General features: G+C 39.4%; 1 protein-coding gene across 2 annotated transcripts; it reads left to right on the plus strand.

Annotated features, from left to right (window-relative positions):
- The first annotated feature begins 4785 nt into the window (after window positions 1–4785).
- On the plus strand, window positions 4786–25567 carry MOSPD1 (motile sperm domain containing 1). Of its 2 annotated transcripts, XM_087426943.1 has the most exons (7): window positions 4799–4884; window positions 11036–11228; window positions 16448–16702; window positions 16814–16889; window positions 18496–18713; window positions 23173–23334; window positions 25236–25567. In XM_087426943.1, exons 3-7 carry the CDS (start codon window positions 16549–16551, stop codon window positions 25265–25267), a joined length of 642 nt encoding a protein of 213 aa, XP_087283069.1. In that variant the 5' UTR covers window positions 4799–4884; window positions 11036–11228; window positions 16448–16548; the 3' UTR covers window positions 25268–25567. The 2 variants fall into 2 exon arrangements, with proteins under 2 accessions (XP_004437311.1, XP_087283069.1); XM_004437254.3 differs by lacking the exon at window positions 11036–11228 and having other exon boundaries at window positions 4786–4884.
- The last annotated feature ends 150 nt before the right edge of the window (window positions 25568–25717 follow it).

Genomic DNA, 25717 nt, shown 5'->3' on the forward strand with positions numbered 1-25717 from the left:
AAGAAATTCCTGACTCTTACTTCTTTTCCTTTAATATTATTCCTAAGACTGTCTCTTTGTCTTGGTCAATTTTATCTAGCAAAGTGAAGAGAGAAACTGTGTAACAGTGTTGTAACCTGACAGGTGCAAAGAGAATAGGGGCCAGGGTTGCCACAACAGAAGGTAAAAACCATCCTTAGCTCTGCCTGCAGGCTCACTAAGACATAGGCTCCTCTTGGTGTCACTGAGGCCACTCAAGTTCCTGGAGCATGGAAAATGCTCCCACTATTTAAAGAATAAAAAAAAATCATTCATACATAGTGTTGACATTTAGCAGACAATTCAATTCTTGACTTGTTCTTGACTAACTGGTAATTTAGTCATTTTTATTTATAAAATAAATTATGGGTCATGGGATAGAGGGGAAGAGAAATACAGAACGATTTTTCTGTGGTTGATCCTATAAGTTTGAGTGGGGAATCAGAGCAGGAGAAAGTCTATTTCCAGGACCTTGAACAGAAATTTCTGGCCAAGCCTGTCAGACTTGTAGTCCAGCAACCTCATTGTAGAGATAGGTGAGTTTTGAGGCCCAGGATTAAGAAAGGATTTGCCCGAGGTCATCCAGCTATAGTGGGACAATGGAAATCAGTTCCTACTTTTGCAAAAAGTACTCTAGGCAATTAAAACTGTCTCTCTTCTCTGTTCTGCCACCAAATGCCTGCAAGTATGATTCCTATTACTTAATTTTTTCCAAAATAAGCTATGGCAAGAATGAACAGGAGAGAAGATCTGGGCAAGGCTTCCAAAGTGGAATAGTAATGCAGAATGTCTGAATAGTCTAGAATTAAAGGTACGGCCCTTAACCCCTTTGTATTCCTGGATTTGCTGTGTGTCTGGATTGTCAGCAGATGAGAACACAGCTGAAGCCTTGTTGGTGTTCAACCCTGTTATAGCCACATCTTCTAGTCCCAGCCCTTGCCTCAAGGTAATGGGAGAACTAGGCAATATTCCCCACTCCTCTCGGAAGGCCCTTCTCAAACTAACCTCAGGTCAAAAGTAGTACACCTATATAAAGGCTATGAGCAATAGGTTCTCCTGAGTCTTAATCCCAAGACTGCCAGTGCCAAGGCCTAGAAGACTGCATCTCTCCTGAAGTAGCTAACATAGGCTCTACCAAAGAGAGACCATCCACTCTTCAACAAACATTTGCTGCTGATGACTCTGTGCATGGCACGAGGCTAGGACATGAGGATACAGATTTGAACTGTGGCTGCCGTCAATGGGCTCCGAGTCAAGGAGGTGAAGCTGACAGTAAATAGATAATTTCACAGGTCAGCTCAACATAAGCACTTACAATACATCAGGCACAATGCCATGCCCTGGGGATGCACAGGTCAATAAGACCAAGTCCAGCCCTCACCACCCCAGAGACAAACAGGAAAACAATGACAATATAGTGTTTAACTGCTGTGAAAGAGGTCTGCCCGGGGAGCCGGGGAACTCTGAAGAGAGGGATCTAATGGGAGTGTTGGTCACCAAACCATTGTGGCACTGAGAAAATCCTGGGAAACCAATTAGATTGAGGCAGTAAAGGCGCCTGTTTAACATTTTGGCTTCAGCTGGTAAATCAGATTAGCTGCAAGCCATATAGCCTCATGTCAGTTTCTGAGAGCTTGGGGCAAGGACAAGGAAATTCAGGGGAAAGTTTTGCCGATTGCCTGCCCTTCTGGAGCCTCCTTCCAAGTTCTGTTCCAGTTGTGATTTCTCCTCATCTGAAAGGCCTTTCCCAGAATCCTAAACTAATTCATTCTGATATGTGAATAACTGGTAATAGCAGTGTCTCCCAGACTTGCCTGAGGGTAAGAATCACCTGGTGTCATTCCTAATTGTACTGTTGACCTTGTTTTTCTCCTGGTCTGATATTGTGATTTATAATAAGAAACATATATTTGGTCTTCCTCCCTGTTTCTGGCAGAGCTCCTAAAATCCTTGGAATTTCCTAAGTGATGAGAGCTGTAAAGGTGTCTTGATATTCATAATAAACCTCTTTCAACCACATAATGAGTTAACATTAATGAGGTGACTTTTGGAAAGCACCTAAGGTTGGGGGCTGGTTGCCAGGGGGACCAACCAAGTGATTAGAGGGTTGGAACTTTCCACCCCCCTGACCTCTGGGGAGAGGAGAGGGGGCTGGAGGTTGAATCAATTACCAGTGGCCAATGATTTAATCAGTCATGTGTATGTAGTGAAGCCTCCATTAAAACCCAAAAGGACAGGGTTCAGAGAGCTTCCAGGTTGGGGAAGCAGAACACTTTTATGTGCCACCATGCTGGGCCTCAAACTCCATGGGGACAGAGGCTCCTTTGTTTGAGACCTCACCTTATGTATCTCTTCTTCTGACTGTTGATTCGTATCCTTTAATATCCTTTGTAATAAACCAGTAATCTAGTGAGTAAACTGGTTTCCTGAGTCCTGTGAGCCACTCCAGCAAAATAATAGAACCCAAGCAGGGTGTCGTGGGAACCTCTAATTTACAGCCAGCCATTCAGAAGTACTGGTAACAACCTGGACTTGCGATTGGCCTCTGAAGTGGAGGACAGTCTTGTGGGACTGAGCCCTTAACCCGTGGGATCTGACGCTGTCTCCAGGTAGATAGTGTCAGAATTGAGCTGAATTGTAGGACCCCCAGCTGGTGTCAGAGAATTGGTTGGTGGTGTGGAAAAACCCACACTTCACAATTGTCGGAGCAGCATCTTACCTGGAAATTTTTATTCAGTAGGTCTGGGGTAGGTTCTGGGAATCTGGTTTTAACAAGGGCTCCAGGTGATTCTTATCTTTGGGCAGATTTGGGAAACCATGATGTATTGTGCAACCCCAGGAATTCACAATAAAGGTTTTGATTCCTAATGTGGAATCTCTAACACACATACCTACGTAGTATAATGTAAAAGATTTTAAAAAACGTAATAATAAAACAGACCTTATGTTTGAAGAGCATCCAATAGTTACATTATCACACACTATAAATATTACCACATTAGAACCTCCTAACAGCCTGGTAAATTGGGTAGGCCAATTTGTCCCTGTTTTAGGGATGAGGAAACCCTGCCAGAGTGTAGCTTGTAATATAATTGAAAAGACAAATACACATTAAATGATGTAAGAACAATACAAAACAAGATGCCTACTTTTGCAAAAGAATACCTTATAACACAGGATACAAGGTCTGAAGGAATATGAAGCCCAAGGGTAGCCTGAAACAAATAGGAGGCCCAAGTTTCCCAAAGGTAGGACGTATGTCTGCATTTGGAAACTCAGTTATTTTCTATGGTACCATGAAATTTTTCTACACTGGATTCTCATGTGAACTGTATCAGTTCCATTTGCCACAACCACATATTATACCACAAACCAGTCTGACCTGCAAGGGAAGTACAAGCTTTGGTCCTTTTGCAATGTTCTGCTGCCTAACCAGTTTGTGTTTGCAAAATGACATGTTGCTGGGTCAAGATGGAGATGTCCTAGTGAAGGGAGGGTTGTTGCTGTATGAGGCCTTGCCTTGGATCCTCTCTGGGTCTACTTAGGGTTTCAGATGCAGTGGAGTTGAAGGATTTCATTTCATCCAATTGTATTGATGTCTTTTCTGGATCACGAATTGTGCTGGCAGCTGTGGGTCAGCTTTGAGGAATTCATAGTCTAAGTAGGAGAGAAAGGAAGACATATACATACATGACTAGTGATTACCTAAGTCAGGAAGAATTGCAAAGCAGAATAAGCAACGTTCTATGATGATGAAGCAGGAGTTAATAGTTCTCATGGAAGATCCTGGTAGGTTTACTGGAAGAAGTGGCATTTCCACTGGGCCTTGAAGATAGGGTAGGTATTCCAAAGACAGAGCAGGGCATTATAAACTGAGGGAATCCGGGAGCAAAGGCATCTGAAGCCTGAGTCCAAGGGAGATCTACTGGCATCCCATCGCTTGGGTGGGGCAACTGAGGAGAATTCTTTGGGCCTTATACTTGTGGGGAGGGGACCTGCGGCACCTGCACCTTACTCTTCTTTTCTGAACATCATTAAAATTTAATTTTGAAAATTCTATCTTTAATGATACTTCAAGGGGCCTATGAACATTACTAACAGTGCAGTCTCCAGAAGTTTGTTGGCTTAGAGTATTGGGTGCCTCGGAAAAGGATTACAGAAGACCTTATATACCATGCTAAGGGTTTGTAGGTACTGCTGAGACATTGAAAGGTTTTAAGCAGAAGAGCATACGGTCACCTATCCATCTTAGAGAAATCCCTCTGGTGCTGTTTGGGAGATGGTGTAGACAAAGGCAAGAGTGGAAGGAGAGAGTCCAACCAAGAGGCTACTGCAGAGGCCCAAGCAAAAAGTCATGGGGCCTAAACAGAGCCTGAGCGCTGTGGATGGAGTGGAGAACGGTGGTCAACCAGACCTGTCTTAGAAATAGCTTCAATTAGCCTTAGGTACTCACCGGATGTGTGTGTGTGTAGGAGAGTAAGATGGGGGAGGAGTCAAGTGTGACTGCCTAACAAGTGCAAAGAGAGATGGCCCTTTGTAACAGTCTCCAGTCTCCTCAAGGGGCGGAAGGAAGGGAGGGAGCGGGAGGGGCAGGTTAGAGACCGAGAAGACGTTCGGAGCACGGAGAAGGAAGAAACCCGAGAGGCCAGGTGGCAGTGAGGAAGCCCCGCCCCCGGCTCCGGCCCCGCCTCCGACTCCACCTCTTCTCCCTCTTCCCACCCACCCCCAACCGCAGCTCATCCTCGAGGGCGGAGAGAGGTGGCATTTGAGTCCTCCGGTATCCCAGCAGGCAGTGCAGCCTAGAGACGCTGACAAAGGACCGGAGGAGCAGTCGCAGCTGCTTTCCGAGGAGTCGGTGTTGCCGAGGTGAGAGTCCCCCACCGTCCCGTCACCCACTTCCTCCGACTTCGGGAAAACGTGGAAGTTACGTTGCCGCGAGACCCCGCGGAAAGAATGAGCCATACCCAAACCCCGAGCTTGGCTCTGTGACTGACAGCAGGGCTCCGCGGCGCCGGGATGCGGGTGGGAGGTGGGGAGGAGGCAGATGGAGCCCTTTCTGCCCCATCTCTGACTGTCAGTTGCCCAGCCGCCCGCGGATCCTGGCCCCAGGGTCTGACTGGCCCTTGTGTGTCTCTCGTGCCCGGGCGGAGGCAGCAGACTCGGGATCCTCCCGGTGCCTGCCCGGCAGAGTTCGGTTGCCCCGGGGATGCGACTCCAGGGACAACTCTTCGGCGGATGTTGTGAGGAGGGCTTGGGGAGGGAGATTGACTCCCTGGTGGGGGTGACACGGTCCTCGCCCTTCCTCCTCCTTCCTCCAGCCCAACTGGTGCCCCCAGCGAGCAACTGGAAGGAAATCGGCGGGGCTGGAGCGAGGTGTCCCGGGATGGCTGGAGGGAGAGGAAAGTGAGGTGGAGAGGCAGGGAGGGAGAGCGAATGCCTTCTTGGAATAAGGGGGAGGGGGGTGGTTGTCGGGGGTACGTGGCTTGTATCCTTCCCCCTTCCTGGACCTCCGCACGGATCCTGGTGGTTGCACCAGCTGCTCGGCTGTAAACAGGCTCACATGACTGGTTTCACATGGAGCTGCCGGTGTGGGGACAAGGGCTGGGAAGGCTGAGCCCCAATCAGGTGGAGCTGACGTCCTAGGACGGACCGTTTGATGCTCCCTCCCCAGCCCCCAGCCCTTAATCAATGTTCTGCGGTTTCCCATCTGGGTAAAGTAACTGACGTCTGTCCTTTCCGAACTGAAGTAGCATTTCTGCCCCACTAGAATCGAAGAGACCTCACGTCGGGGAGCGAGAGGGCAAATATTAAATGAAAACGGTCCCAGATTTTTGACCTTTGAGGGAAATAAGAGACGGACGCAAACCTGAAAAATTGGGTCCTTTGGATCTTGCCTAAGAAGCAGCCCTGTTCTTTCAAAATGCATTGCATTCTTAATGTGAATTCCAGACAGAAAAGGAAAAGTCTACTTTTTCAGGCAGGGCACACATAGGACTTAATATATTCTTGATGATGAAAATCTTGTCCACATTTCCTCTAAGTGCTGGGAAATCTCTCTGCCTATAAAATACTATATACAGGATATTGAATAGGGAGTGGACACCAACTTTTAGATTACACGTATATTTGGTATAAAGCAGTGGGAAGTTTGGAAAACAGGAAATGGGGCCAAATGTGCCTTTCAAGTTGTTCAGGTCTACATGCCCAAACAGGATGCAAGATTAGTTTCTGAAACATTTCTAGAATTCTCAAAATAAGAGGTTTACTCAAATACCAGGATATTTGAAAATTTGGAATTTTTCAAATCTGTGAGGAGTAGTTGTGATAGATTCCCTTTGTGTGTAGTATATAGTTAAATGTAATAAACAATATTCAGTATGAAGTCACCCCTTTATAGGCAAAGATAGAAAATAGAAAAAATAGCTTATAAAATAATGCATGTTTCTCCCCTTAAATTGTTCATGCATATTTTCTTCCCCAATTTTTTATTTTTAAATTTTTTCACCTGGAGCCTTTACATTTAATTTTAATTTCTGAAACATAAAACAGTTAAGAAAATACAAGAAAAGCGTCCCCATCCTATACTAGCCCAATAAAGTAAGTAATTTGCTACTCTTTCTGTTTTTCAAAAAGTTTAAGATTGAAAATAGAGGAATTTTAAATCTTGTCTACAACTTAAAAGAGCAGATAATTAGTGTTGCTCTGAATCTTGTTTTGCCACCTTATAGCATTCTGGAGAAGCTTGCCCTACATAAAATATATTAAGTGATTTACTCTTTGAGGCCCTCATCTGTAATATGAAAGTTTTGTTTTAATCTCCATGGTCCCTTATAGCTCTCAAATTCTATAAAAGAGTGCAGTTTTTGATTGGGAACTAATCTTGGACAAAATAAGTTGATCAAATAAACCAAGATACTAGTATCAACTAAAAGAACATGCAGTAAGTAACAAGAGGTATCTAGAGTCCTAACAGAAATAGGAATTGCACTCTGCAAAATTCTTATTAGGTAAATTAGCCATCTAGGTTGACCTGTACCTCTCTCTCTCTCTCGGTCTCTTTCCTCTCCATCAGGAAATTAAAGATTGCCTCAGCTAAATCCTGCCTCCAAAATTAGAAATAACAGTTCCACCTGACTTTCTTGACCTTCGGGGCATACTACAAAGTCTGATCCTTTCATTCATTCCAGCTTCTTCCTGAATTGAGTGGCCTATGTGATCCGTGATGATGTTAAAATGGAAAAGGCTCTAGCAAGGTCTCCCCTTTGCAGTACCTTGGTTAGATCACCAGAACCAATGTCTTTTTTTTTTTTTTTTAGCTTTTCAGAGTTTGAAATTTAATTTGGCCAGCACATCCAGAGATGATCAGTCAGTCTCAGGGGTTGAGTCACACTAACCAAACTCACAAAAGATTTCTATGTTAATATGAAGCCAGTTTACTAAATTCCAATGAGAAGTAGAACTGCCCAGCAGGCCAGAAGACTCACGTACAAGCCAGGGCACCAAATTTCTCTTGACCTCCCATTTTCTTAGGGTCTATGTGGACCACTTCTTTCTTAAAACACCTAATGGTTGATACATTCGACAAAATTACGGCTTTCTTTTATGTAAAGACCATTTCAGGGGCCGGCCTGGTGGCCTACCAGTTAAGTTTGCATGTTCTGCTTCCATGGCCCAGGGTTCGCTGGTTTGGATCCTGGGTGTGGACTCACTCACCGCTCATCAAGCCACGCTGAGGCGGTGCCCCACACAGAAGAACTAGAAGGACCTACAACTAGGATATACAACTGTGTACTGGGGATTTGGGGAGAAAAAAGAAAAAAAAAAGAGGAAGATTGGCAACAGATGTTAGCTCAGGGCCAATCTTCCTCAAAAAAAAAAAAAGGACCATTTCAGTCACACCTTTGTAGAGATATATCCTAGTCACCTGATGGAACTTGGGCCATCTGTACAACATCTCTAAAATCTGTTTCCTCTTCATTCCTGCTGCCTTTGTCTAGGCCCTCATCATCTCTCCATGCCACATTCATTCAACGGTTATTATTTTTTAAATTTTATTTATTTATTTTTTTCCCCAAAGCCCCAGTAGATAGTTGTATGTCATAGCTGCACATCCTTCTAGTTGCTGTATGTGGGACGTGGCCTCAGCATGGCCGGAGAAGCAGTGCATCGGTGCGCGCCCGGGATCCGAACCTGGGCCGCCAGCAGTGGAGCGCACACACTTAACCGCTAAGCCACGGGGCCGGCCCTCAACAGGTTTTTTTTTTTTTTTTTTTTTTTTTTTTTACTGTAACTATGCTGGAGTCAGGCGCTGTGCTTGACTGGTCAGTGGCAACCCATTTCCTATTTCGGATCTTATCCAGTCAGTTCTCTGCTTAAAGGTTTCCCATTGCCTACAGCAGTGCTTCTCAAAGTGTGCTGTGCATCAGAATCATCTGGAGGGCTTATTAAAACACACATGGCTGGGCCCCAACCCCAATATTTCTGATTCACTTGGCCTAGGGTAGGACCCAAGAATTTGCATTTTTAACAAGTTCCCAGGTAATGCTACTGCTGCTGGTCCAGCACCACATTTTGAGAAACACTGGCATCCAGAATCAAGTCTCAACCCCCCAAACTTGGCTTACAAGATCTTTCACCATCTGCCTCCAGCTTACTGTTCCAGCCTTGTCTCTTGCCACTCCCTCATGCATGCTATTTCTTAAACATATGCAAGACCAAAGCTCATTTTAATAGTCCCTTTCATGCCTCTACACATATTCTTCCTGGAATTCAGCCCCCCTCCACTCCTACTGCAAACTCTTCTTTAAGGCAGACCGTCACTTTCTTTATGCTCCCAGAGCATTTCGTATCTACCAGCATTTTAACACTTGTCACATCATATCCTAATTACTATGTATATCTGTTTTTCCTGCTAGACTCAGTTTTTGGAGGGCTGTGACAGTGTTTTCATCTTTTCTCCATATTCCTTAGCACAGTGCCTGGTAGATTATAAATGCTTAGGAAATGTTTGTTGAATGAATTTGTGATTCTAGAACTTCTGAGAGTACCACCTGTAGCAACGTATATATTTCATATAATGAATTAATATGGGTTTTGCTTTGAGAATTTAACATACATCTTGAAGTAACTGAAGACATATTTGGATATTATAAAACAAGGGTTGGAAAGAACTAGTTAAAAGAAATGTTTTAAAAACATTACTGGAGGGCATCCTTATTTTTTTTAATCTTAAAATGTACACTAGTCAACTTTTACATCTTTAATGTGTAATAGCCTATCACTACATATCATTTATAGCAGTCAATGCCATTAGTAAGATATCAAATTAAATGAAAAACCTAGAAAATGTGTCAAGACAAATCTGCCTAATATTGAGCAATGAACTATTTAAAATATAAGGTGAACATTATAACATCGCTTGTGAAAGAGTTGACTTTAGGAACATACCATCAAAAATCCTAATGGACAATACTGCAAATTCAAAGAGGGAGACAGCTGAGCTGATGAAATGGTAAGGAAAGAGGTTTTAATACTAGTGAGACTAAAGCAAAAGAACTTATTGCTCTTAACTGTTTAGTATTTCGTTGGCCATTGGCAAGGACTGCACCAAGTATGGAGGAAGGAGATAGCCCCTGGGCCCAGAGAAAAGGGAGCTGGCCTGGAGGTGGGGTTGGGAACCCTAATCAGAATAGACACGAGAGCCAGGGACAGGTGGTAAGTAGCCCGTGCACTGTAGCCAAGCAGGTGAGTCATGTTTCTGGGGAAATCCATACTTTGAACCATCCTTAATTGTTTCCAAACTTTGAACCACTTCAGTACAAGCATCCCTAAGGACCACTTATTTCATTTGATTTTTCTTGCAACCTCCTCTTCCCCAAAAAAGGGAGGAGAGAGCAAACGACAATATGCTTTTAAAGTGGTTTCTGTGCTCTCTAACAGTCTCCAAGTTTTGAATCTATGGTGGTAAAAGATATTGAAACTCCCCTGTTTATCTCAGAGTCTTATCTTTTCCTTCCTCTGCTCAATTCAAAGAGAGGGAAACAGAGAAAATAATCACACTTCGGGGTACTGGTCTCCTGGACTGATGGTGGAAAGTGTGTGTGAGGATTTCAGTGTGTTTAGGCTTTGTGTGTGTGTGTGTTGCAGGGGGAGAGAAGTAAATTTGCAAACTGGTCACAAGGTGGTGTACACACATAAGGAAGGTTTTCCTTCAAATTTCATTCATGACTGCATTTCTGTGCCTTTGGTACAGAGGAAAAGAACAGGGCAGTTTCCTGTACCACCAGCTCCCAGCTGCACTGTCTCCCTGTAAGGTCGAGATGTGTGGGAGCCTCAGATTTTTAAGTGTGGCTGGCCCAGTTGGGCACTGTGGAGCCAGGGAAGATGATGAGAGGGAGGGTGGGGAGAGGCAGCTGGGAGTGCTGAGTCTCTCTGTTCTCCTTTTACCCTGGCCCATGGCAAGCAGCCACTGTAGATTTACTGTTCCTCTAATTGGGATCCTTTGCCTGTCTTTTATGGACGAAGTGTGTTCAGCTATGGGGAAGGGGAATGTATCTCAATGGAGGAGACAGTTCCCAGTAGACACCTGTAGGTTAACTGCTAAGTGCCTAACAATAAGCTTGGGTCTGTGCAGGATGCAAAAAACAAAAACCCCACAGAAAAACAATATGGCATTATGCCTGAAATCTGGAGAGTCAAAATTAATCACACACAACAAATGTCAAAATAGTCAATCTGTATGGTAAGTATGTTAAGAAATAATGTACTAGAACTAGTGAGATCCATGTAGATCAGAGTAGTACAGGATGGCTACAAAAAGGGGGAATTTAAGCTAGGCTTTGAAGAATGAGTCAAGTTTTTGTGTCCAGAGAGGAAGAATAAAATAAACTTTGGTTATTAATGCCCTAATGAATAGTTACCGACAGCCATAGCTACTCTTTCATAATCAGGAAAAGAAAATGTGTGCAACTTACTAAGTGAAATTGTCTCTCGATTTTTTCTTTATAAAACTAAAAAGGAAAAATATACATCAAGACTTGAATTTTGGATCATCCTTGGAGAACTCATCTCTTCTGGAAAAGCAGAGAAATTTTCTAGAGATGAGGACGTGTGTGGCTGTCAGCATCAGGGAGGCACAGAGATGATTACAGTATAGGGAAATGTGAGTCTGGAGACCAGAGTTCTGCCACCAGTACCCTGTGCAACCTTGAGTAAGTCCCTTAACCGTTCTGGGCCTGCTTTGCTCATCATTATTATTTTTTATTATTATTTTTTTTGTGTGTGTGTGAGGAAGATCAGCCCTGAGCTAACATCTATGCTAATCCTCCTCTATTTGCTGAGGAAGACCGGCTCTGAGCTAACATCTATTGCCAATCCTCCTCCTTTTGTTTTTCCCCCAAAGCCCCAGTAGATAGTTGTATGTCATAGTTGCACATCCTTCTAGTTGCTGTATGTGGGACGTGGCCTCAGCATGGCCGGAGAAGTGGTGCGTCAGTGCGCGGCGGGATCCAAACCTGGGCCGCCAGTAGTGGAGCGCACGCACTTAACTGCTAAGCCATGGGGCCGGCCCCCTGCTTTCCTCATCAGTAAAATGGGAAGGGCTGGGAGCTAACATTCTTTGACTTTGTGTGTGCTTGACTTTTGGAAAGCAACCTCATAAACTGATCTTCAGTAAGGTTTTACTGGCTTAGTATATAAACTATCCCCAGAATTTTTGCACTTTATCGTTTTGCAATATGGACTGCAGCAAAGAGAAAGTGTTAGTCTCCGGAAAACCATCCATTAAAGGCAGGTGTTACGCTTCATTATGTTTGTTAATACTGCTTTGGTGACCTGGTGCTAATTCCTCGCTAATTTCCACTGGTTGGAGTTTAAGAAACACTTCTATCTTAGCCAAGATAAGTGAGAAATGGGCACAGGGACATGAAAAGAAATAATAAAATGCTCAAAAATGATTAAACACTTCTTTAATGGTGACCAGGGGATAGAGAGCCTATTCACGATTCATGGGAAAATGTGGACATATTCAACTCATAAAGAGCAAGTTTCAAAATTAAAAGAATAAGAATTTGTACTAAGCCAATATTTAAAGCTAGTAAAATTTCTACTCTGACTTGGGCCAACTAACTTCTCCTTAAGGTTAGAACCAAGAGTTTAGCACTTGTTCTGTGTGGTTAATTTTGATTTCCCCGTCAGATTTATAAACCATCTCATGCTCCTTTATAACATAGGGTTTTACATTTTCCTAAGTTTGCAAGTCATCTTAAATAAACCTTTGTTTTTCTCATTGTAATGAGTTTCTGTTGCATGTAAAATTATTTTAAATAATTGAAATAATTCTATTTAACACATAGTTTAAGGTTTTAAATATTATTAAAGGATCATAAATTGGAAAATGCAGTTAACAGAGATTTTTCACACATTGTTTCTAAATTCCTTCTTGTGGTTCAAAACAAGCACCTTTTTCAAATTAGGCCCTAGTAGAGTTGTTGTTTAATTTCCCCCTCTTTTTCTTTTTTTTTTTTTTAACTTTCGAATAGGTATTCATTGGGTTTAGAATTCAAAAGATACAAAAAAGTATCCAGAGATAACTTTCCTTCAACCCCTGTCCCCAGTCACTCAGTTTGTCTCTCCAGGGGCAGTCCTGGCTATCCTTCCAAAGATATTTTACCATATCCCAGAAAATACGTTGACATATTCTTTTCTCTCCCTTTTCCCCACCAATGGTAGCATACTCTGCATTGTGCATTGCACCTTGTTTTTCTCACTTAACACTACACTTGAGGGTCAGTCCTTACCCACACTACACAAAGAGCTTCCTCTTTCTTCTTGATGGATATCTGCTCTCCCAACGAATGGCTATATCATACTTTATTTAATGAATGCCCTATTAATGGACAGTTGGGCTGTTTCTGATCTTTTGCTATTGACAACAACAACTAGCTCTTATTGAGTGCCAAGCTTCATTCTAGTTGCTTCACATAAATTATTTTATTTAATCCTCAGTGCTGCGCAAAAAACCTTTCACATACATGATTTCATACAAGGGGAATATTTATGCTGGGCAAATTCCTAGAAGTAGAATCTCTAGATCGAGGGTAAGTGCATTTAATTTTGGCAGGTATAGTGGATGTGCCAATTTATATCCTCCCCAGCAGTGTTTAGAACATGCCTGATTGCTCTTACCATATCTTATCGAACTTTTTGATTTTTGCCAATGTGACAGGTAAAAACATGTATCTCGGTATTGTTTTAGTTTGTATTTCTCTTGTGAGTGAGGTTACACATCCTTTTGTAAGTTTAAGAACAATTTGTATCTCCTTTTCTATAAAATACTGTAGCATTTTCTCATTTTTATATTCAGTTCTGTTTCATAATGATTTGTAGGTCCTCTGTCTATAGTAGGGAAATTAGATATTGCTTATGATATGAATTGAAAATGTTCTTTTGGCTTTGCTTAAAAAGTTTTTTGCCATGAAGAATTTTAAAAGTTTTTATATAGTTGATTTTATCAATATTTTTTGGTTTCTGGTTGTTAGAAAGCCTCATATTATAAAAAAAAGATTTCCCATGGTTTTTAGTGTTTTATGGTTTTATTTTTTTAAATTTAAAGCTTTGATCCATTTGGAATTTACCCTAATAAAATTTGGGGATTTTATAAGGAGTGAGGGTTAATTCAACTTTTTTTTTCCTGGATGGCTACCTGGTTTTACCAACATTTATTGACTAAACTATCTGCTACAAATCAGACATGCCACCTTTTATCATAAGCTAAATTCTTGTCCTAACAGAGTTTTAGAATGAGATGTTGAATATTATTTAGTGATGCCGAGTCTGGATGTTCTGTTCCTGATAGTCAAGCTTACTAAGAAAGTAATTCTGGAGCTTATTTTTCTATTGAAAAAAATAACATACCAAACTTCTGAGAGCACATTATCCAAATAGAAATATGTATGGCTCTCAGCAAAAGAAAGAAATTCACTGCGAATAAAAACTCACAAGTAGAATTATTTAATCAGATGCTTTTCAGAATAATCTTCGTTTTACTTTATTGAAGTGGACAGTTCGTTTGGTATAATGGAAAGAATAGAGGACTAGGAGGAAAGAGGTCTGCTGGCATTTTTTGTCTCAGTCTAGTCTCTCTTCCTAATTTAATAATAGCAACAAACACTCAGAACATTGCTTGGCCTATGGTAAGTGCTAAAAGCTTTATGTATATTAATTCATTCAGTATATGTAATTAATAAAAAGTTGAAATCTGTTATGAATTACACAAATTTTAAATATTATTACTTATAGAAATGTTGATGATAGGCCCTTTCAGCTCAGTCAAAAAAAAAAAACAAAAAAACAACCCAACACTATTATGAGCTACATGTGTGCTATAAAGTATATAGATGGAAAGTAGAAGGGTGATCTGGGACAGCCTGTGGGTTACGGCCTTCCCAACATTCCCCCTTACCTTCACATTTCTGTGCTTTTGCTTATGCTTTTCCCTAGGTCTGAATGCCCTCCCTCCCTACACCCCCCCAACACAGAAGTGATACCCTTTTTTTCTTTAAGGACGACCTCCAATGTCATCTCCTGGCCTCTCTTCCAGGTGGAATTATTCACATAGTCTTCTAATTCCCTAGCACTTTATATACATTATCATATAGGTAGCTTAAGTATTTATTTTGTTTCATCAATTAGACTTGAGTTTCTTGAGGGCAGGGCCTGTACACTATTCATCTCTGTGTCTCTGCACAGCTTCTGACATAGTTCCTGGCCTATAATAGGCGTTCAGCTGGAAGAAAAGAATAAAAATGTGCAAACATGATTATACAGTAGCCTTTTTTTGTTGGTTTTTTGCTGAGGAAGATTGGCCCTGAGCTAACATCTGTTGCCAATCTTCCTCTTTTTGCTTGAGGAAGATTCACCCTGAGCTAACATCTGTGCCCATCTTCTTCTATTTTGTATGTGGGCTGCCATCACAGCATGGCTGCCAACGAGTGTGGTAGGTCCACACCTGGGAACCGAACTCGGGCCGCCAAAGCAGAGTGCACTGAACTTAACCACTAGGCCACGGGGCCGGCCCTACAGTAGCCTATTTGATAAAAGTTGGAAAGGCCTCAATCAGAAATCAGAGCACGTGAGCCCCGATAACTGGTAAAACCAAACAGTTTAATCATTTGTTACATTTCTCTTTGTATGAGAACCAGAATACAAAGTATTAAATGGTTTATGGCCTGTTTTAAAGGTGTGATCTACAGAGTGAAAATAGGACATATTCTGTGATTGTATATTTTAGCATTTGCATCTTATTTTAACAAGCCACACTTAGGGTTCTAGCTAAATGAGAGTGTTGTTGATTAAAATTAGATTAGGAAATAGAAACATTGTACGTACCAGACAGTCAGACTTCTGCCAGCTACCACTATCTGGAACATATTCAGAAGGCCCAGAAGGAATCCAAAAAGGTCTCTGAAGTTGAAGAAAATAGCTCTCACGAAGCCTGTGTACTTGACGTAGGAAGGGAGGCACAGTGCCACTCGCATGCCAAAGCCTACTGACGGACTGAATTTTCATAGGAAACTCCAAGGACTGCTTGGAGGTTTTTTTTTTTTTTGCTTATCTTGGGTTTCAGTAGAAAAAAGATTAAAAGAACTCTCCCACCCATGCTGCCAGAAGGCACTAACTAAAGCATTGTTGAAATGAGTGTAAAAGTGATTCTCATGTTTTTCCCATAAATCACAGAAACTTACTTCGTTTTATATTATTTAGTCTTTAAGAATTCCGATTGGCTCACATAAAATCTGTTGTGACAATACTTAATTTATTCTACTTTTTTAAATATGTGGTTTAAAAAGAGTAATGTCCCGTTGATCTCACCTCTGTGAAAGGGGTGATTAATTTGAGGTAGAAAGCCTTCTTTCTTTTCTTTTTTTTTTTTTTTTTTGATGACGAATATTGGCCCTGAGCTAACACCTGTTGCCAATCTTCCTCTTTTTGCTTGAGGAAGATTGTCCCTGAGCTAACATCTGTGCCCATCTTCCTCTATTTTGTATGTGGGTTGCCACCACAGCATGGCTTGATGAGTGGTGTAGGTCTGCGCCTGGGATCCGAACCTGCAAACCCTGGGCCGCCGAAGTGGAGCACACTGAACTTAATCACTGGGACAGGCCAGGCCCTAGAAAGCCTTCTTTATTCACTTATTCAAGTATTTATGTAATTTATCATAGGTTGAAATCTTAAATGTGAAAGGAGCCTGTGTAAATTTCTTTGCATAGCTTGGTAGAAGCTATATAAATAAGCCAAGAGGAAAAGTCAAAAGGCATGTTTAAAAGATTTGGGGACCTATTTTAATGTATGCTGAACATGCTTTTTGTGGAGGGACAGCAAATGAAAACAGGTATCATTCAGTTTTCTTTCTCTCTTCTTCTCTTTCTAGATTGCCAAAATGCTTTGGAGTTTTTAACTGACTTTAAGAAAAGTCTAAAATAGACTTGAGACTGTAAAAACAGAAGCTGCAGCAAGGGGGATTCAGTGCCAATGCATCAACAAAAAAGACAGCCAGAGTTAGTGGAAGGAAATCTTCCTGTTTTTGTGTTTCCTACAGAGCTAATATTTTATGCAGATGACCAGTCAACACATAAGCAAGTGTTGACTCTCTATAATCCCTATGAGTTTGCCTTAAAGTTCAAAGGTGAGTCTCCTCGGTCTATTTTATGGATTTTAACTAGTCCCTACTAATTTTTTACTTGTAGAAACTAATTTTTTTAAAAACACTAATGGCCATTGTGACTTTTTCTTTCAGTTTTGTGTACTACTCCAAATAAGTATGTTGTCGTTGATGCTGCAGGTGCAGTAAAGCCTCAGTGTTGTGTGGATATGTAAGTCAAAATCACTTCCTGGTAACATGTTTTAAGTGTGTTAATATTTATGTGTTTAACTTGAAAAAGAAAAGTCTCAAAGCTGTTCCCAGATAGGCATTTATTATATTTTGAGTTTTTGCTGAAAGTTTTAGTCTATCAAAATTCTTTTAAAGAAGTTTCTAAGAGATTCTAAACAGGTCAACCAGATACTTAATAATATTTCATTATGTTGGAGCTGATGTGTGTGTTAATATTTCCATGAATATTTCCTCATTGTTGTGCTTTAAGTCATTGCAGGCACATTTATAAAGGTAAAAGTTCCAACTTATTCCCATAAATTTCTCTAGCTATAATAGGGAATTTAGCTTTCTTTGGAACATCCTGCTATTATAGTGATATCTGGGAAACTAATAATACTACATTCTCAGAACAATGGTAATATAAATTCATCTGAAATGATTCAGCTAATAAGCCTGGAAGTTAATCTATACAAACAGGAAGCAAGTGGGTAACTACTCATCTGTAAAACGTTATCGGAGCTCTTCCAGATAATTTCGTCTTAGAGTGTCAGATAAATGATTGTTTGTTCAAGCTGTTCATATTTAATTTTCACTTTAGAACTAGTGGTGACCAGATGGATCCATTGACCAGCCTTTAATTTAAACTACCAAGTAAACTGTATTCGTTTAAATCTTCCGTGAGAATGAGAAGCAGAAGTCTTTTCTTTTGAATACATTTTCATCATCTCAATGCCATAAAATGATGTATCTTTGAGGATGTTTTTGCACATTTCTTTTGATTTTCATTCAGTACACGATAAGCAAGGACTATTCCAAAGAAACGTAGTCTCTTGCCAAATACATGCATTACCTTTGACCTAATTGTTTTGTGTTCTCTATTAAAAATGAAGTAAAATAAATGGAATTGCAGATAATGCTCATAAAAATTAAAGTGCTTTATACTCGTTTCTCCTCCAAGAAATACAGAAGTCTATTGTTAGCCTTTTGTTGCATTGGTCATACTGGATTACTTACTTATTCAATTGCTTATTTTTACCTGCGTGCATGGACTTCAATTTTAAGTCTAGGGTGAGGTTTGTTACTTGAACAATAAATAAGTGGCAATAGAAATTTATGAGACTTTTGTGGAAAAGACGCAATTTTATATATCCTATGTAGTATATATTGCTGCACAGATATCCAGGAAAAAAAATATCATTACTAAAAGGAACTTTCTTTACCTATCATTGTTTTACTTAAGACTTTTATTCTATTTTTTAAGTTATTTTATTGAGGTCACATTGGTTTATAACATTATATAAATTTCAGGTGTACATCATTATATTTTGGCTTCTGTATAGACTGCATTGTGTTCACCACCAAAAGCCTAGTTTCCATATGATCTATGTTTTAGAGTACGTATTTTCATCAAATATTTCAAAATTACCCAATTCTTTAGGGGTTATTACTATGATTTTTTTTAAAGCATCATTAGCAAATTTCTGTATTTGAGTATTTGGTTATAGTCAGTTAATATTGTTTTACTGTATGAAATCTCTTGCTGAATTCTGTTTGACAGGCCCCTAGAAATCTAAACAGCATTTGTTATTTTTTAATGTTTTCAGTGTGATTCGTCATAGAGATGTTCGATCCTGTCACTATGGTGTAATAGACAAATTCCGTCTCCAAGTTTCCGAGCAAAGCCAGAGGAAGGCTTTAGGAAGGAAAGAGGTTGTGGCTACTCTTCTTCCATCTGCAAAAGAACAACAAAAGGAAGAAGAGGAAAAACGAATAAAGGAACATTTAACCGAAAGTTTATTTTTTGAGCAGTCATTTCAACCAGGTAGTTGGGGGTTGTTTTTAACGCCTTTTTCAGGTCTTATACATTTCTAACTATAAAATAATCAGGGAGCTAAGAATAATTACTAGAAAGATAATCTGCCACTTTAAATCTAATCAACCACTTCAAAACTAAACCTAGAGATCAGGTACCTCAATCGAGCAAGAGGCCCAGAGCTGGACTTGAAGAGGAGAGAATGCCTCTCACTAGACGAAGCTGTAAGGAGTGGCAAATGTTGCCGTAGCCTTTTAAATATATAAAACCTGAGGATGCAGGCACCATCCTTTATAATGCTAGCACAATTTGGCAATTATATACTTTTGTTTCTGTGACTTTCCTATATCCTTTCTCATTTAATTAGTTCGAAGGAGAGAGATTGTGTTTGGCAATAGGCCAAGCTTGGTGCACTGTTCATATTATTTTGAAAAAAAAATCTCATTAAAGTTGAAGTTAATTAAACTAAGTAGATTATAATATCCCCCGTGGGCTATTAATTGAATCCCTCTCCATTCCTCATTTCCTTCCAGCTTAGATATTCAGAAGTGTTATGATATATTCTTGCAACATTGACACTATCCTCATATTCAACTCTTTGGACGTCATTCCCCCTCCCTCTTAACTTCTCATTATCTCCCTTCAACCCATTATAAGAGAAGGAAGATAAAATTTTCCATAGAAAAACATGGAAATTTTTGATGGTGATATATGAATGTGACAGCAGCTGTCCTTGAAATTGCAACATTATATATGAGGAATTAAAAACAAATCTACTTGGCATTAAATTAATTCATAGATCCCTATCAGTTTGTTCATCATAGTATGTTTATTTCAATAACACAGGGAGTAATGCCTCTTTGATTTACTGTAGCCAAGAGTCTTCTCAGTCCATGTAGGGAGTGCCCAGATTTTCTGGTGACACCAAGGCTAGGGACTAGGTAATAGCTAGTAGATTGTTTTCTTCTCAGCAACTATTATTGACTGACAGCACCAGCTTTTCATCTTTTGAAGCTGAAAGACTTGTCAAATGTCACTTTGATCTCACATCAATATTGTGAAGTTGACATAAATATTTATGAAAGGCAATTCTCCCCTTTTAAATGCCTCTTCTAGAACAAGAAAGGCCATATAATGAGTATTTGTTTTTTGATATTAAATTCATAATTTAAAGTAAAGTGGTCATTGGAGCTCATTTTTGCATTTAACAGACTGGTTTAATATCCAAGAATAATAAGGGTTAAAAGCTTACTTATATATTTTTTTCCTTTTATTTTTAAATTTATTAGAATTCAGGTAAAAATCATCCTAAAAGGCTAAATAAATACAATGTATATTAGTTTTATTTTTATAATGAACTTTTGCTATTTAAAGTATATTAGAGAATTCTTCTAATTGTAAAATTGGAGTAGGTTGATGAATGAGGATAAGTGATAGTGGCATAACACATAGTGGTCTCTGTTTTGAAAACAAACAAACAACTCCCTAAGGCATCCATGTCAGGAAACTCAATGAAGGCAGGCACCTTATTTGTCTTGTTCACCATTATATCCTCAGCACCCAGCACAGTGCCCAGCACAGAGTAGTTACCCAGGAAATGTGTGCATGGGCTGCATTAGGAACGCTGGACTTCTCACCTGGTAGGGTCTGTTGCATTGGTTTTCTTTGTCTTTCGAGGTTTCCACAGCTCCTGCTACTCTCTAGAGCAAGGGCCATACCACAGTGGAGCCCCATATACAGTCTCGGCCAACATGGCCCATTTGTGGGTAGTCACCCCAATGCTTCTAATAATATGCCAGGAAATGGAGTCAAGTTTTCTTCTTTAATAAAGTATAATGGTGACTGATTTAGTCTGTATTGACAAAGTGATATTTTTAACTTCTGTTTATTAAATTAATTGTAAATTAGGTGTGGTTTCCAGTATGTAGAATTCTAAGATTTTTCAGTAAGTTTCTCTGAACTAAAATGTTGAAACAAATTGAGATATTTTTAGGGAGGTTTTGAAATGTCATTATTTTTGCATGTCTTTAGCTTAGAAAACATTTATTAGACATGCTACAAGTGCAACCATGTTGTGAGGCTCTGTGAGCTAGCTGGAAAATGGTTGAAGGCTATATCTTGAAAGATTTGGATTTTAAAATGTATTGAAAAGTAATAAAAATGAGAAATTTCTTCTCAAGTTTATTGTGTAAAAGACGTATAGTAGTAACAAATTCAAAAAGGAAAATAGCACCTGTAATCCCACACACTTAACAAATCTGCTTATATTAGTGTTCCATGTTACCTTCCAGACCTTGTCTATGCACATAAACACAATTTTATGTATACTTTTTCATTTAACAGAAATTTAACTAAGAGAAACCCACAAAGCATACTTTTACCCAATACCAAAGCCCAGGTTATTAACAAGATGTTTTAAAAACATGCAGCTGAATCTTAGTGGGTTTATCTTGATTACATTACTAATAAACTGCTATGTCTATACAATGTTTGAGTCAGTGCCCTCTGGCTTAAGAAAATTATGCTCTTTATTATTGTTTATAATAATAAAAGATTGAAAATGACCTAAAAGTCCATCAATTGGGGATTGATTAAATTATGAATATTCATAAGAAGAGATGCCAGGCAGGCATTTACAAGGATCTGATAGGATAGATGGCTATATATTGACATAGAAAGAGGTTCAAATATATTTCTAAGTAAGAGAAAAAAAGTTATAGAACAGTATGTATAGTATGGTCTCATTTATGTAAAAAAATTATTTCACATGTTTATATGGGCATTTATAAAATCTGAAAGGATCTATACCAAGCTGTTAGTGTTATCTCTAGGAGGATGGGATTACATAGGAACCTTTACGTTTTCTATATCTCTATAAAATTTTTACAACGATCCTGTAGTATCAGAAAAAAAGCTATTTCCATTTTGAAAAATTTCAAGCATTTATGCAAATGTCTTTGGAATTTCTCTAAATACTAAAAATTCCTTGAAATTATCTTTATTTTGGGTTTGCAGCGAGCAGTGTAGTTGTCGTAAATAAATGTTTTTCTTGAAAACCTATCTGTGACAAATAAACATATAAAGATACTTCATTTATTAACTAAAATAAGACTTGTTTTTAGGTATTTATGCTATTGTTTCATCTCAAGCAATAATCACTATTAAATTTGAATTTATTTTCACCTATCTGGCTTTGGCAAGGCTCAATGAAAATTTGCACAACAGCTAAGGTATTAATAGTTTAGAAAAGCTGCATTTAATAATAAAATGAACATTATTTCATTAATAAAACACAAAGATTGTGTTGCTGTTGGATATTCCTTTTAATGAAAGGAAGGGTAGTGGGAAAAGCTGTATGACAGAAAATGCTGTTATTGGGTTTCTTAAAAATATGGGTATGAATATTGTACACATTTAGCCAGAACTGTAGAATAGCAGGCCTGATAATAAATGTTTTTTTAAATTTTATTTTATTGTGGTAAGAACACTTAACATGGGATCTACCCTTTTCACAAATGTTTAAGTGTACAATACAGTATTGTTAACTATAGGCACAATGTTGTACAGCTGATCTCCAGAACTTATTCATCTTTATAATTGAGACTTTATGCCCATTGATTAGCAACCCCCATTTCACACTCCACCCCCAGCCCCAGGCAACCACCATTCTACTCTCTGATTCTATGAGTTTGCCTATTTTAGATTCCTCGTATAAGTGGAATCATGCAGTATTTGTCCTTCTGTGACTGGTTTATGTCATTTAGCATAATATTTGCCAGATATTGTTTCTGCTGCTCTGTCACTTCTTTGCTGTAAACGGTGTAGAGGAAAGGGCAAGAATTTTCATAGGCAACTTTAAAACACTCAAGAAGTGCCTTTTTGCTGCGATAACATTTTCAAAAATGGTAGCAGGATGCTGCAGTTAGTTATTAGGACCAAACCTGTCTGGAGACCTACCTAAGATACTTCCAGAAGGTAGTGGAGCTCTAGTGCAATGGGCTCCAAATTGGTGTACACACAAGCAATCCATTGGGGTACAGGAAGAAAATATTCGAACTTCAATTTCTATCTATTTTTAGCCCATTCAGTTAAATTCTCTTTGTATATTTCATATTAAGCATAATGGTACAGTATTCATGCACGTAATTTTATAACCATGCACAGATGATACATGCTCGAACACCGTCTACTGATTACGGTGAGGTAGGGGGGAAAGAATGGTGACCTTTCAGTAGGAACTCACCACCTCACAATACCGTTCAGCATTCCATCCTGTAATGACTCAGAGAAGGTATGGGCTTCCAGATAAGTCCAGCAGATAAGTCCCCATGGAATGGGAATAATGGGGAAAGAGTCAGAGAAGTTAGACAAAACCAGAATCCTGGTGAGTGGTAGACAGTATATGTGAACAAACTTTTGTCTTAAGTTGTTTTTAGAAGCAAGCTCAGAGATTTTTGTCTTTTTACAGAAAACAGAACTGTCTCCTCAGGACCTAGTTTATTAACTGTCTTCCTGGGAGTGGTGTGCATTGCAGCTCTGATGCTTCCTACGCTGGGGGATGTGGAATCGCTGGTGCCTCTCTACCTCCACTTAAGTGTGAATCAAAAATTAGTGGCTGCTTATATCTTAGGTAGGTGTTTTAAAGATGCATTTGGGGCATATGTGTAGGCAGTTTTTATGGCTTGGAGGTGGTAGTGGTGGTCTTGTGTGTATGAGGTGATGGTTTGATTTAAAAAAAAAAACAAAAGATTGCTTCAAAAGCACGTTGATATGTAAAGTACATTGTAGGATTTAATTTTTGGTTCACATTTAGTTCTTTTCAGCTTATTTATCTAGTACCTAGTATTGTATTTATTCAGTTATTTTCCTTTTGCATAAAACATGTATAAAATGTAAAATGCACATATTCCATGTTACAGCATTTCTACCTCTAGGAATTGATCCTAGGGAAACACTTAGACAAAGTGCACACAGTGATAAAGATGAACAATGCAGCCTTGTTTAATTTTGTGAACTTTCTCTTTAAATCAGTTCCCGTGTTTCCTGTTAAATCATTCTTTTCAGTCATTCTGGCCTGAAATCTTATAGTTAATTAGTTCTACTGAACCAACATTTATTCAGTACCTACCATGTGTCAGGGATTAGGGTTCTGGTGATAAATGACCCTTTCCTCATAGTCTCCTCTCACCTCTTCTGAGATGCCAACTCTTCAGTATTCTCTCTCAGTATTCCTTGGTGCGCTCTCTTATTTTTTATTTTTGAAATTGCCTTCTAAACTGTCTCCCTACATTCTGTCTGTGTCCCTTCTCTTCCTATTCTTCCCCCCCTCATTATTTTCCTCCTCAAACCGTCCATCACATCGCTGTCAGGTTGATTTCCATTCTGTCTTGGTTTCACCACCACTCCCTATTCAAAAACTTTCAGTGGTTCCCCACAGTCCATAGAATGAAGTATCACTCCATAGTTGAGCATTTAAGACTCTCCACACTCTGAGACCTCTCTGAGCTACTCTTGTCTCGCTGCTTCCCTGTATAAATTCTTTTGTTGTTGTTGTTGTTGTTGTTTTTTATAATTTTATTTATTTATTTATTTTTTCCCCAAAGCCCCAGTAGATAGTTGTATGTTGTAGTTGCACATCCTTCTAGTTGCTGTATGTGGGACGTGGCCTCAGCATGGCCGGAGAAGCGGTGCATCGGTGCGCGCCCGGGATCCGAACCCAGGCCACCAGCAGCAGAGCGCGTGCACCCAACCGCCAAGCCACGGGGCCGGCCCCCTATATAAATTCTTGATTAGAGCCCGTTAGATTATTTATTGAGCCCCGAAAAGCTCACCTGGAGTCCCGGTCCTACCTCCGTGCTCTTGCTCTTGCCATCCCCTCTCCTGAAATGCCTGCCCATCTCATTGTTCTATATGTTTCCTGTCCATCTTTTAGGCTTATTTCAGCTTTACCTTTTGGGGTATCTTTTCTGACTGCCCCAGTCCTACATGATTATTCTCCTTCTTGGTACTTTATCACTCACTTTTTTTTTTTTTACCACTCATATAGGACTGAGCATATTCTTATAATATTAAATTTTTATGGTTTTATGTATGGAGTCTCTTCAAAAGAGACAAGCCAAGTAGGAATACTATGCCTCTGTCTCTTTGTGACCCTAGGGTCCTGGGATACAAACAGGCTCGCATGTTTTTGTTGATGAAGGTGGCTGGCTCTATTGACACTTTAAAATGCCATGTCTGCTATTATTATAGCTGATATGACTGGATAAAGTGGGAGGTATATTTGATGGTTAAAAAATTAGCTATGGCCAGACATTAGTGATTTAATTAAATCTATCCAGCGACTGCCCATTGCTGTAAATTGGATTTCTTCTGTATAATATCAACTAAATTCAAATTGACTTTGAGTTCTTGGTAGAGTCCCTGCCTATGTGCTGTATTTTGTTTGCTCATTGAGGTCTAAACAAATGCTTATTGACTGGAAGATTTTGTAAAATGCATGTCTTCAACTGTTCTCCAATTTTTTTCTTTCAGGTCTTATCACAATGGCTATACTTAGAACATGAGCAAGCAATCCAATTGACTTCTGAAGTAAATTTATCTTGAAAATATGAATACGGACGGACTGCCTTTTATCTCTTTCACTCCATTAACATGCTACAAACTATTGAATGATTTACAGTAATTGCAAATTATAATATATATTTTAAATTACTCTATAATTTTATTCGAAGGACTCCAGCACATTATGTTACAGACAGCAAGGATGCTTCTGAGTGACACCTAGGAAATTATTTGAAGAAATTCTTTTTATATCTAAATCTATTGTGTGAAAGACTTTAATTAAAACATTTGTTATTTTCTCATCTTTTTTCTAATTCACTTTGATTGTTAAGGTCGTGTGTCCTTCAAAATTAAAGGCCTAAAAGAGCAAACTGACCAGCCTAAAAATAAAATTACATTTATTTCCTAGCTACCAACATCAATGTTACTATGTAGATTATACCTTGTCCTCT

The sequence above is a fragment of the Ceratotherium simum genome, chromosome X (genome assembly GCF_057802395.1).
Source record: "Ceratotherium simum simum isolate JZ-2026a chromosome X, ASM5780239v1, whole genome shotgun sequence".
In the NCBI taxonomy this organism is placed as follows: Eukaryota; Metazoa; Chordata; class Mammalia; order Perissodactyla; family Rhinocerotidae; genus Ceratotherium; species Ceratotherium simum.

What these genes read in the sequence shown, in the direction of transcription:
- MOSPD1 (XM_004437254.3), top strand. Translation starts at nt 16,549, where the DNA reads ATGCATCAACAAAAAAGACAGCCAGAGTTAGTGGAAGGAAATCTTCCT. An exon ending in CCTCAGTGTTGTGTGGATAT is followed by an intron (nt 16,890 to 18,495) that starts GTAAGTCAAAAT and finishes TAATGTTTTCAG; the next exon opens with TGTGATTCGTCATAGAGATG. An exon ending in TGAGCAGTCATTTCAACCAG is followed by an intron (nt 18,714 to 23,172) that starts GTAGTTGGGGGT and finishes GTCTTTTTACAG; the next exon opens with AAAACAGAACTGTCTCCTCA.